This window comes from Neodiprion pinetum, chromosome 3 (assembly GCF_021155775.2).
Source record: "Neodiprion pinetum isolate iyNeoPine1 chromosome 3, iyNeoPine1.2, whole genome shotgun sequence".
NCBI classification, from domain to species: domain Eukaryota; kingdom Metazoa; phylum Arthropoda; class Insecta; order Hymenoptera; family Diprionidae; genus Neodiprion; species Neodiprion pinetum.
The window spans coordinates 7,082,132-7,096,188 of NC_060234.1; the positions used below are offsets into that span (position 1 = coordinate 7,082,132).

Sequence of the window (14,057 nt, forward strand, 5' to 3'; positions counted from 1 at the left end):
AGGACGATGCAGGTTTGTGACACGAGACAACAGTGACATTTTCTTCATTATCTCTGTTCGCTTGAATCCTGATTTATCAAAAACTACGTTGTTCGAGCACTTTCAGCTGACAAAATACAAACTGTAAATCCGATCGATCCAAAAATTTTTCAAGTTTCGATTACGAACTCTGAGATACATTTGGAATTGGGCTCAGGGCTGCATAACACAATTTTTTCGTTTTACTCTTCAACATATCGCGTGTCTAATGGTGTGACAACGCATGCGCCATTATACGACCTTTTAACACGCGTCAAAGTAAAAAATAGGGCTGTGCGGATACCCGGAATCACGGGCTTGCATCGGGTTGGGTTTTTTGGCAATCCCGAAATTTTCGGTAGTCGAAATTGTCCTTCAGAACGTCCGTTTCGGAAATGACGTAAGTTCGAAACTTTCGAAAATCGCCATCCACTTCAGAAGTCCCGGTATTTTTGGACAAGTGAAAACAGCCGTGACCAAAATTTTCGTACAATTCTCGAAGAATTGAAGAATAAAGAATAAAAAAGAATACACTCAAAAAAGTTAAAATTGAAAAATCGATCAATTAACAGTAAAAAAGTTGTAAGTACTGGTGGTTATGCTTGTTCGTCGCGAACTTTGTGAAGAATAATCACACGGGTTCACGAAAATTTTGAAAATATTATTTCTAACCAATTCAGAAGAGAACGCAATTTTTTCCCTTCACAACTTTGTCCCAAATGCATAATCTTCGAGTTATGGAGGATGAAATCTTAACTACGTACTCCTAAGCGGTAGATAAGAAAATATGGAAAAAATTAGACAATATATATTTGGTGGAGTAGAAGTAGGAAATAAATTGACGGCCAATTCGTCAAAGATCGAGGTCAAACCTTATTCTAATTCATTCGGACTTCCTCACATACTAGTCCATGCATAAACTATATCAACGTAATATTGCGACGTAAACCGATTTTGCAATTATATATAAAGTCACTGTGATCAATACGTCGAGAGATAAACCATAGAACGACGAAATTTTCCTCAATTTTCTACTAGAACAACCATCACTTTCATTTATATCAGATCATGTTCCCTGCAAATCCAAATCAGCGAGAAATGTGAGCCTAATTTAAAAGTTCCAGTTTTCAAATAAATATTGCCGCCAGAGTTGAGTCGGCAATAAAGTACTTTATGTAACGCAGGAATAAAAGTCGACTTTATTCCCTTGTTACATAATGTACTATTTTCAATCATAAAAATTGTATAAAAATTTTGAAACGGGAGAACGTGACCCAATTTATGTACCTATTCTATTCATGAAAATCTTCTAGCAACTGCGTCCTGCGATAGAAGTCCTGTTTTATTGCCTCAAGTTATGGCTCACTAGATTCGACATGTTCTTACATCCATCTCCTTGAATGAAGTTTAGTAATACTATATACGTATATTTGTAAGTAATAAAGTAAAATTGTTCAATTAAAGCGACTGCGATTTTCGATATCCGTATAACTTACATCCAATTCTAGAAACTGTAAGCGATTAAAGCTTATTATATAACAAGGAATAGTTAGCAAAATACAGGCGGCACTGTTTATGGTTAAATCACTGCTTCCTGATAATTTGAAAACGTCATAGCTCGACGTGTGGCTCTCACAGCGAGAGTCGCAGCCTGTAACGAAAAAGATAACGAATGGTTAAAAGCCCGTCATAATTAAACATGCAGACTTCATTCGCTCTCAACCTACTTTAAATTTTCTCCTGGCGTTGAATTCGCGCAGGTGTTTAGCGGTGTTTGGCATTGGAAGTTCGCTAGATTTTTCACCGAGTACCCAAGGGTCCAAAAGGAGATCGCGTGTTGTCGGTCTGTCCTCCGGTCGCTGCTGCATCAGCTGCAAAATAATATTATTGTAACATTTTTATTGCCACTTTATCGTTCTCGTTACGCTTTGATATGCTCATCGATTCACATTTTCAATAGGAAAGTAGAAGATAAAATTATGATGCGTAATTTTACGTGATAGTGTGAACAACTCAACTTTAATGCTACCTAACAGAAACTATTTTTGACGCAACTTCGTGCAGAAAATTATTTTTCATTCTTGTGACTACTAGATCCAAACTATAAAATCCACATAGATATTTCAGTACGCAATGCCTTGCACACTATTATGTGAATTAATTTTTTACGAATGTTTTTCTTGTTAGTCGCACAGTTTCTGCCGAGAGATGTGAACTCTTGGCTATTCAAATAATATTGACGTGAATGTTCGGCTGATATTTATGATAAATGAAGTTGAAAATTCGGATTAGAAATTGATTGCAGGTGTCAATACTTGTTAAACGTACGGATGACGTATTTTTCTTTAAATAACGTACGTCTTGAGAAGATCATAGTTATAGGTATTTACGTATTGTTGTAACTTACCCTTCTTATAAGCACCTTTGCATCCGTAGTTTTATCATCCCAATACGGCGATGGGAAAAAGGTTACCATTGTTCCTCGAAAAGGTTCAAATCCGCACAGCCTAAACAGGAAAACATTTCAATGTTCAATCACATTTCAGTCGCAGAAAAAAAAATGCTAATAACAGTAATTAGCAGGTCAAAGAGTGATACACGTAGTGCAGTTAATCCTATGGTCTTACGATTAGCAAAACTTGTGCCGAAGAAGTTTGGTGGACTATCCAGCAAAATAGATTCCATTGTACGAGTAAATTTCAGAATAATTTAATATTGTTCGCAACATCAAGTATATTCATGATATGCTACAGTAAGAACACGGTGATCAACGATTGTGTATAAAATCGTAAAAAAATTAAAGCTACATTTATTTTTAGAAATTTTTCGCACAATTTATCCCGTTTTTCAAACACTGTGCAGTGTCGTGTCATTCCGAACAATTTAATGATCTATGGACCTACTATAACCATTAACAAGTCCACTGAGTGAAATTTTTAGTTCCGGTTACCGCTCAGTCCTTAACAATTTTCATTTTTTATCACAATCGAAAAATATAGTTCTCGGTACAAAATGAAAATTAGTTTTGTAACTGTTACCGGAAAGTCTAGTATCCGTTACTATTCTTTCTCGTTACGTTCACTGGCACTATATTTTCTTGTAACTGTTGCGAAAATTTAATACTTGTGCAACAATAAATTGACGTTAAAACCTTGTTTGCTTAAAAATGTACAGTAAACCGAACAAATTGATTTTGCGTCGCAATTACCAAAAAAGGATCGACAATAGCGCAAAATGGTTACGAGTACCTCGTTTTTCGTAATCCCAACAATATTCAAACAGTTTTTTCAACGATCTCTATTTTACTGAATTTTTCCAGTTACTATAACAAATGAAATTTTTCTCAGTGTATCGGCTGCATGGGTTATATGACGTAATATATTCACATGCTGTACGCACATGATGTAAATGACGACTCCCAGACTCCAGATGTCAGCCGCGGTACTCTCGACATGTCCAACCAACACTTCAGGAGCTAAAACAAACATGGCTGTCAAGTAGTTTTACAGGTTTGGAGAACTTTTGGAGACTCTTGAATTGACTTCACTTATTTCGTCTGCTATTTTTTTCCTACGCAGACAGAGTAGCGTAGATTTTTACTGGACTCGGAGTGAAATTGATCATCGACGTACGAACCGCAGTAAAGAGCGTTGTACCCGTTCAACGAATTTGTGGTGATCCCTCTATCCACCAGCAAGAGTCGCGAATTTTCATCCTCCGTTGAGTATATCAATTTCTCGGGACGAACACTTCCATGCCAAAGCCCCATTCCGTGGAGATACTGAAACGTGGTAAAGCCTATTCTCAATCACGACAAGTCGCATCGAAAAGAGTCGTTCAGCCAGCTGAAGATCACTTCAAAGGTTTGGAATTGTTCGAATATCCTAGGTGAAAAACGATGCTTAAGGATGTATGGAATATAAAGTCGACGTAAAAATATGTCTCAACAAGAACATAAGCTACTGATAATCAGATCCGGACCAAGAAATGTAAATTTTTCGATGATAAACGACAAATGAGAGAATAATCTTATTTCCCAGAAGTTGCGAACGCGATGAGGTTTCTGTAATTAAAATTCAGCATATCATCATTTTCTTCCGTGTCACGGGAACTTTATGAGTTATATGTGACTCGATTCGCACAAGTAAGACTTTTCAAGTCTATGTTGTATAATTTTTTTTGTAAACCACTTCTTAGACTTGACATCCTCAAACTTCGGCTTACATGGGATTTGACGAATGGTATTGGATTGCCAAAATGCCAAAAACACGAATATCTACACCAACAATAAAATCATCCGGTCTGGTACTTCGGTATAATATAGCTGCAAGCAATTACGTATCTTATTCATGCCTGACGACGAATCCAAGTGAATGTTTGTTCATGTAATACGTTAAACAGGATGAGCAAAAAACTTGTTTTTAACCACGAATAACAACACTTGGACTCTCTTATAGAATCCTAGGTACAAAAATTGAATTCGGCTGATGCACAAAAATCTATTTGACAAATTCGGTCACATCAGTAACGTAAAGTGACGACTAACATTCAAAGCAGCCAGTGCATCTCGAACAGCTTTAGCAGCGTCTCTCTCTGAGTGTCCACCTCTTGATGCCAGCCTCTCCAGCAGTTCTCCCCCGGATGCCAGATCCGTTATCACGAACAAGTGTCGTCTTTCGTTGTAAACCGTCTTTACCGAGATCTGGTTCGCAGAAAATAAATATGTTACGAAATTTTAGGATAATAAGTATGCATTTCCGTAATCTACGCGGAATTCTTTGTGAAAAAGAAAATTGAAGGCTTATAGTACTCGGTGAACCGGATTGAAGTACGAAAAAGAAGTTCATAAATACTTAATTCAGTCCAGTGAAAAAATCGATCAACTAATCCAAAACAGCCTCATTATAAAATCATACACCAGGTTATCAGGAGCACTGAGAAAAATTTTATTTGTCATAGTAACTAGAAATATTCAGTAAAGCCGGTATCGTTATGTCGATTTTTTTTGGTAATTGCGACGCAAAATCAATTTCTGAGGTTTACTCTACTTTTTTAGTCAAATAAGGCTTTAACGTCAACTTATTTTTGCACGAGGATTAAATTTTCGCAACAGTTACAAGAAAATATAGTAACAGTGATCGTAATGTGAAAGAATAGTAACGGATACTAGACTTTCTGGTAATAGCTAGAAAACTAATTTTCATTTTCTACCTAGAACTATATTTTTGAATTGTGGTAAAACATGAAAATAGATTAGGACTGAGCGGTAACCGGAACTGAAAATATCTCTCAGTGAGTGTATTGAAAATTTAAAAATCCAAAAAGGTTGTTGAATAAAAATAAGTAATGGTGAGTTGAATTTTATTGTTAGTTGAAACTGGGCTCATTCAATCGAAGCTGCTCGTCATCGAAACACACATTTATTTCGAGACTGAAAATACGTAATCTATGCATTGGAACTCCCCACGGAGGAAAATTGTGCCGGCGGTATCAGTTTTTTATTCTCACGTAACTAGAGCGTGGATATTTTAACGTTGGCATACAGCTGGAGATAAACATGTTCACTGATATTTTAAAAATGTAGTACGAATCGGGTAGATTTATCGTCACGTGGTGCCAGATTTTATTCGTCGAGTGCGCGAAGAACTGCTATTCGAAACCTGATTGTCAGTCGATGCTGGGCGTTGTTACAATAAATCACCTGCCCTTCACTTCGATGCAATCGATAAATTGATACAGGCATGTTCGTTTCACTTGTTGAATTCGTAGCGTTTGTGACAGCGAAAAATGTCTGTAAATTTCATCGGTAAACTTACGATATTGTTGTGGCGAAGTTTCAGCAACGTTTCAACCGTACTTCGAACTTCTGATTTGTTCAACCGATCCTGCAACGCATAAAATGTACTGTTAGGAATATGATTGTATTATTTTTTGGTTTTTTTCTTAGCTCAAATCGCCTTTCAGTGTCTTTTTTGCAGGTAAAAATAGTGGAGGTTAATGAATCAACGAAAATGCAGTGTGGAGAAATGGAGACCGGAGGAGGAAGAGGAAGTGGTGCAAAAATCTGGGGATGGGAGGAGAGGCTGAGTGTAGAGAAAATACAGGATAAATACATCAGATGGTCACCGAGAGATGAAAAGCTGGAAAATGGTGACAAGCGTTGGGAAAAGGGCATTAAAATTTGAGAACAAGATCAAGTAATGCCAATAAAACTCAATCGGGAAGCTTTGTCTGGAGGAAAGAAGACAGGGCAAGATAAAAGGAAGGTGGTGGAAAGAGAGAGATGGATTCCTAAGAAAAACAAGATGTGTTCGTCGTGTGAGCTCGAGTGAGCTTTTCAACCGTCACCAGCGGTTTCGAGTATCGTATTTCAAGAAAATTATATCATAAACTGACTGTCGATTCAAGAAGTTGACACTAATATTGTCAAAATAGCAATTGAACCGTTGATCGAACCCATGTGCCTGATGAATAAAATGCAAGACTGTGAATTCGACGGCGATTGTAACTTTTATGTGTCAGGTTAACTGCTAGTTTTACGATTCTCGCTATATCGCAACTACTTAAAATAAACTCACTCTTCTCTACTAATACTTACCACAGAAAAACGAAACCTACAATTTTTACTCTGAACTGAAATGATTGAGCAACTTCTTCTCACCTTGGGTACCATTTTGCAGGCAAACTTTTTCCTTCCCTTGTATAGACAAGTGTAGACTGTTGACACGGATCCCCTTTAATTAACAATAACATTTTTTGTTATAATACGGTATCATCTACCGGTGTAATAAGTTAACGATACTTCGCATGCGATGTGTACCTTCCTATCATCTCGCCCAGTATGTAATCGTTCTGAAAAGATCCCTTGAAAATATCGCTCGTTAGCCAATCGTCTTCGTCCTCCATCATGGTCACGAGTGCAGCAAAAAATGAATTTGATTATGCACTACAACGATTTTCCGACAATATATTTCCCGGTCTCGGGTCCTAAATAAGAAAAAACGATACTTTATTTCCTTAGTTTCAAATATTTATGTCTAACTATAATTTTAGGCAATCATTTTAGATTCATTGTTGCGATTAAACGAGTTGAAATATTGAAAAAGTACTGCTGTTATCGTTAAGTCAAACAAATACTGTCGTAAAGAGTAGGAAAAAAAAAGGGTTCGAATTAAGGTGAAATTAAAGTACGTCGACGGTGAATTTGATAGGAACAGCATTTCTTAAGGTTCGAAAATGTTTAATTGCAAATTTTAGCTGGTAGCTTTCTGAAATTAATTCAATAACTATAATACTGGTCGCAATATCATGCGTTATTTGTTCAAGTGCCAATTGTATATGTATGGATAGTTTGTTGAATTTTAGCAGATATACAAGTTATTTTATTTATAAACAATTACTTTGTATGAATTTAAAATTGTAACATTGAACAAAAAAGAAACAACGATGTCTCATGACGAGGCAGATTACAACTGATAAATTTATGCTTTATTGTCAAACCATTATTAGCCTAATGAAAATCTGTTTTGAACGATTCATGAATGACTCGTTTACAAATGAAACGAAGGTATTATTCATAAAAATTGATGAAGCAATGGGCCGGAAGAGATAGAACAGAGGTATGTATAACAACGTGATATTTCTGAAGTTGGTCGCAATTGCGCTTCATCGATTGAAATTTGCAACTTTTAAATACCTTGTGCATCGAGAGAACGATGGATTCAATCAAATTCAGCACTATTCACTTCGATCTTACCTTACGTACTCGGAAATGTAGAAAAAATTTAACTATATTTTTATTCGACACTATATTATACATGCATCTTCAATTACTCGTGAATCGATGTTCTCGCGTTGAGAAACGCTAACGCGATATACGTTGTACAATAATCCACAAGTGAGTGAATGTCACCGGCGGAAGCCTTGTTTGGACAGAGTTTCGAGCCAAAGTGTCTGGAGTGTGTGGGATAAAGACAATGCGCGGTTGTAGACGGGATTATAAAAGATCGTTTTTCAATTGGCCAGCTTTGAAAACAAGTAAGCATTTGCACCGTGTTTAGAATCCTCGTGCAGAGGGTAGAGACGGAAATATATTATAAAGTCGATTGAAGAGAATGATACAAACAGTCCTTACCGACCGAGTCGAATGTCACTTGTTTTGGCTATTCTTCAGAGCCTATATTATAGGTATACAAATTACGCACGCATTGTTGGCCAAAAAACATCGCAAATACCGCAGTTCTCCGTGTGTAGAAAAAGCTTGTTCGTTGGTTTAAAGTTTGTGAATTAGTTCTAGATTAATTTAGAGTTATTTGTAAACGTTTGATTGATGGAAAATAAGTTCAAGTTTGATAAACAACGCTCTTTTTTCACGGGATTGTTGTGAAAAGGGAGGAGAAGGCATTCGGTAAAATATGTCGTAGAAATTGAGACGTTTTGGGGATAATAAATAAAGTTATTTACGATTATCGTAGCGCTGGTATCATCAAGTTCACTGGAAAAGTTTATTTGAATTTATTGTTCAATTTAAATCGCTCCATCTCTGTTGTAAAAGTTCATCGGGGAGATTTTGGCAACTTTAAACTATCGAAAAGGAAAAGTCTCCCAGAGAACTAAAGACCAGGATTTAACCAGCTGGAAATTTCAGAAATTTACAAAACTTGAAAGGAAACATCTTAACCAAATCACCGATTTATCTTAATATGAATTTATAAGACTTCTCGTAACGAACCAAATAAATAAATAACCGTAATAAAACAAAGTGATAGATAAAAATTCGGGAGAAAGCACCTTCCATTACATGCGTTCGATCCTAAACACAAATATCCATGGAAAAAATATCGTTCTACGCAACAATAATGCTAAGAAACGCGTTTCTGTAATTAGATTACCACGTATCGTACGAATTTATTTTTTCTTGTCACTCTCGCACGAAACAAAAAGTTTCGAGGATATTTTCCTTCGGGATTGGAATCGTAGAATCCTGGAATCCTTCGTCGCTGATAATAGCGAGAATAACTGACATTTTGCTCGGTCGGTAAAAACTGACTGCAGCATCTTTTTCAGCCATGTTCCAGGCACACTTAACCTCGCTCGTATCAGTTTCCAATAATTATTTATAGTTCATACTTCATACTTGTTTTTACAAAGTGCGCAGTTTTTGATCAACGCCTGTATCAACAAGCTTTATGACTCCATGCGTTTATATGCGGCGATAAGAGCTGGTGACTCAGCTTAGAGAATTACCTGCACCACGATTCGCTACAGTCGCGTTTTTGCATCAAGATAACAGACGTTGAATGCAGCTGATGATTCAACTTGTGCGATAGAATACGTATAATTTTTCTTCCAATCCTTACGACGATTTAAGAATGAGAAATATTGGGAGAAAGTCGTAAAGTTATCGGTGCAGGTTTTCACTGGGCAATAAAAACTACTTAAAATTTAACCTGTAAAATTGAGGCGATGATGGAAAACTCACTTCACAAAGGCCATGCACAACCTGCATGTTACATCAGCTTATATGCAGGTGGCGGCTTGATCGAATTCTCATAAACACATCTGTTTTTTTTTCGTGTTTAACAGGTCCGTTGCAATTAATTGCACCACCTGCATGCAGCTGTGTGAATTACAATAGGATCGCGACGAGTAAGACGATCAGTAGATTATCGATTCAGCCAAAAGAATCGCTATTTTAATTTTTTTTTTCTAGCTTTACCAAGTTTGGAGAATCAGAAAAAAAAAACAACGATTGCGAAGATTATCATACAATTACACAGGCGATGATATTCATAATGACAGGATAGCATATTCATTAGAACAGTCCAAAAAAATCGAATATTTTTCTTCAAAGTCACACTTTTAATAGTTCTAGAGAGAGAAAATGAGACGCCTGTAAAAATTTGAGCCCTTTATTTTGACACTTAGTGATTCCTGGACGCCATTATTCATTATCCATTTGATTAACATGCGCAAATAGTTTTTGTTTCATTCTGAATTCTGTAGCTCAGTAACGAGGCAATCTATATAAACTTCCGATACATGCTTTAGCAGGGAATACAACGCGCCGTAAAAAAGGTCTGTTATAATTTTTTGACAGCTCAACTCTTTCAAAAGTTATTCAAGGTTGAAGTTGAAATCATGTAAAAATATACTTTTTTCGAGATTAATGGCGGAAATTATAGATTTTTCAAAAAATATTTCGGGTTTCTTCTGTAAAGCATTTCAACCGCTATAAAATTATGTCATTCAGTTAATTCTCAATTTGAGAAAATTCATTTTCTTTTTTTTTTTAAAGGTGCTTTTAAAGTGGAATTACATAAATTACATATTAATGGTAATAATTGGAAACTGAATTTTCTAAAGTTGAAAATTCATTGAATAACATGATTTTGTAATGGTCGAAGTGCTTGACGAAGGAAACCCGCAATATTTTTCGATGAATCTAGAATTTTCGCTATTGATCTCGAAAAAAGTGTATTCTTACATGATGTCAACTGTAACCTTGAATAATTTTTACAACTATTGAAAGTGTGATATCGAACAAAAAAAATAGTCGATTATTTGGACTGGTCTAATATACGTAATATAGTTTGTTTAACAGTAACATTTCTTTTTTTTTTTTAGTTTACAACAATTATTATGGCTGCAGCATTTCTTTGCTTCTTGAAGATTGGCCGTTATTCCGACGAAATTCGGTGAATTCGAAATTTTTAGAACCGCACAAGAGAAATCAGCGACAGATAAAATTGTGTGCAAAGTTTTCAAGGCATTTCAGAAATAGATTAATATGTAGTAAAAATCTCGACGTTTCGGAAACGGAAATTTTTTTCAACAAAGTCTTTAAAGTTAATTGGACCCGAAATTCTTCAGCCAATTAATTCTCTGACAGAAATTTGTTTCCGAGGTGAAATAAAAAAAAAAAAAAAAAAAAACTGAAAGCTTCCCGGAGATTCCAAAATGTGTGAGACAAATATCGAACGATCGTAACTTACAGCGTTAAGTTTGCGGTTCGCATAGATCATGATCGACGAGGATTATGCGCAGTTAATCGAGTCGCAAAGTGACATACTACCTACGTGAAAGTTAGAACGTTGTAATAATTTGTCAGTAAGTTCCACACAATAGCGTAACATACATACACGATATTAGGCCAAGATCATCGAATTGAGTTGATGCTGAGGTAACGGGTCTTGCAGAGACATTAAGAAATCAGAACTCGTGTGTAATGGTCATGAGACAAATAATAAACTCGGATTTTGGTTCTCTGCCTATTTGCCAAAACTAATTATCCGGTAATGCTGTAACTATTTATTTTAAAAAGGATTTTATTTTATGTTTCAGATAATTAATCAGTCGAAATCAGTGACATTGTCGAGTGTTTGGTTTGAAAAGTCTAATTTATTTTAGTTACTGCGGTCAAGATTTGATCAAATTTAACGAATCCGAGCGTAACCAGTCGCACATAAATATTTACTTTTTAAATTTGAATTACAACTGGTAAAAGTAATAATTGTTTTATTTGACTAGAAGCTTGCTTTCATTAAGTGTCATTCACGTGTGTCACGTTAACGTTCACTCACGAGTTGTTATTCGCCAATGGAAACAAATTTCACGGAAGTAAACTGGCTACAAATTTCATTAAAAATGATTCGGATGTAAGGTTTTCAACGTTTCGAAAACAAAAAGTGGCAAAATTTGTCTTTGGTTCGGTACAAGGTTATTTCTGGAAAAATCGCTGACTTCAACAAGTAAAATCAGATCAATAATTGCAACTTGAAATCTCACAACCACCGAATTATTGTGCTGTATAATTGATATTTGTTCATTATCACGTAATCAATTACGTTAATCAGCGATGATTAATAACTTGACCGTTGACGACGGGATTTCAAAAAGTTCTTTCAACATTCACCCCAATTTCAGATTGTAGTTTTTGAGGTCATAAGTTAAGTTTTCCTCAAACAAGGTAATTGCCGTATGATTGCAGTGACTGACTCGTTAAAAAATTTGGACACTTTTTGTTAATTTTCATTGACACGATCTTGAGATAAGTAAATAGACACTTGAACCGTGCTTCTCATGATTACCTCAGCACAAAACTAAAAGCGATTAGTTATCTTGTCAAAATGCACGAGGTATCCAAAAATATAATTAGCTATCAGGCACAATTGTTGTTGTTGTTTTTTTTTTTTTTTTTTCTTCTTTTTGTACATATTACAATATTCATCTATCTCACCTGCCAGTTGAATTTCCGATAATATTCTTCAATCGGTACTAACGAACTTTGAGAAGTGACTGAAATCTGACTAATCACTCCTTATCGCCAGTTTGACATAGTGGTTTTATGTTTTCGTTCCGTTTCTTTTCCATATCCGATTTCGTAACTTGACTCTATGGGATCGAGGATATCGAGAAAGTGTAATAATTCAATGCCCGCCGTTTATTGCGTTTCAATGTTTCAATAGCTACGTGGTATCGTTGACATTTGCCAAACTCGACTGGCTGCAACTTGACTTGGCAATAGAACAAACCTAACGAAAATAGACGAGTTTCGATCGAATAAAAGGAGGAACGACGACAAAATCCGCGGTACGAAGCCGATCGAAATGCCTCGAAATCGTTGACCGGTTTCCAAAAATTCGGGAAAATTTTGGAAAACTCGAAGAAGCGACCGTTTTGACAAAATTTTGAAAGTACTCGATTCGGCTGCACTTAACTTCACAACTCACCGAGAAATAACGAGTATCGGACTTCCGGCGATCGGCAGGACAGTCCGTCAAAACACTGAGAACGTAACGTCGTCACCACGTTGCTCGTTGCGATGTTTTATGCTGAAAGGTCGCTCGCTCACTGCGGACGTTGAAACCGCATTGAAGAAGGCTGATTATCTCGATCGCTTCGGCGAAGGCCGGAGGTGTAATGAACTGAAATTAATCACTTCCACGCGGAAAATTTCACCCGAATACGTAATTAAGTCCGGGAGTTTTTTCTCCCTCTCTGTGTAATGCGATCGAGCAACGGATTTTCTATTTTGAAATTGTTTCATACTCGGGCGAACGGGAACTTCGATCGAAGCTCGAACTTTCCTGCACTTGTTACTTCCAACACCTTGCACGCGTGACTAGCCGCACAGATTCTGACGTCCGTGGAAAACACTCGTACATCATGTGCCGCAGGTTGCAAAATCTTTAAACTCGCCGTTGATCAACCTCTGAACGACGATCGTTGCAATAAACTGTCCGTTTCATCGACGCGACTTTGAAACGGCGTTAAATGCGTATAACGCAGACTTTGTGTATACATTCATTAGGTTTGATCTTTCTTTACTCGGATCCGACGTCTGCCATGGTTTAGATTTTGCCTCGCGTGATGTGGGACGATTACACTGAGAAAAATATCATTTGTTTTAGTAACTAGAAAAATTCAGTAAGACAGGTATCGTTAAAAATAACTGTTTGAATATTGTTGGAATTACGAAAAACGAGGTACGTCTAACCATTTTGCGCTATTGTCGATCCTTTTTTGGTAACTGTTACGCAAAATCACTTTGTTCGGTTTACCGTACTTTTTTAGTTAAATAAGGTTTTAACATCGATTTATTGCTGCACAAGCATTAAATTTTCGCAACAGTTACAAGAAAATATAGTAACAGTGATCACAATGAGAAAGAATAGTAACGGATACTAGACTTTCCGGTAACAGCTACAAAACTAATTTTCATTTTGTACCTAGAACTGTATTTTTGGATTGTGATCATACTTCGCGATACACTTAAACTGGGTTTTAGCTTGAATTATTCATGTAAATCGGCAAGTTGTCTTGCTGCAGATTTTTGTCACAAACAAAACGTGAATTCCTGTAACCAGTATCGCTGCGACTGATTTTGAACACTTTGCAAGAAAATTATCAAAATTTTTCTCAACAACGTGAAAATTTATCACTGAAAACGAAAAAATGACTATTTGTTTGTGTTGAAATAATCATGCTTTTTTATATTCTAAAATATCGTATCTTGGAGTCCAAAATATTGTTCAACA

General features: G+C 36.2%; 1 protein-coding gene across 4 annotated transcripts; it reads right to left on the reverse strand.

Annotated features, from left to right (window-relative positions):
- Window positions 1–810: 810 nt before the first annotated feature.
- LOC124215127 (calcium/calmodulin-dependent protein kinase type IV-like) lies at window positions 811–13,158 on the reverse strand. 4 transcript variants are annotated; one of them, XM_046618131.2, is made up of 10 exons: window positions 12,750–13,158; window positions 6,839–7,005; window positions 6,680–6,752; window positions 5,835–5,903; window positions 4,565–4,720; window positions 3,655–3,799; window positions 3,418–3,493; window positions 2,426–2,525; window positions 1,746–1,889; window positions 811–1,669 (listed from the first exon to the last, which is right to left on the reverse strand). In XM_046618131.2, the coding sequence occupies exons 2-10, from the start codon at window positions 6,925–6,927 to the stop codon at window positions 1,598–1,600; spliced, it is 924 nt and encodes a 307-aa protein (XP_046474087.1). In that variant the 5' UTR covers window positions 6,928–7,005; window positions 12,750–13,158; the 3' UTR covers window positions 811–1,597. The 4 variants fall into 4 exon arrangements, with proteins under 4 accessions (XP_046474087.1, XP_046474089.1, XP_046474090.1 ...); XM_046618133.2 differs by lacking the exon at window positions 12,750–13,158 and adding an exon at window positions 12,257–12,581; XM_046618134.2 differs by lacking the exon at window positions 12,750–13,158 and adding an exon at window positions 7,775–7,942.
- Between the last annotated feature and the right edge of the window lie 899 nt (window positions 13,159–14,057).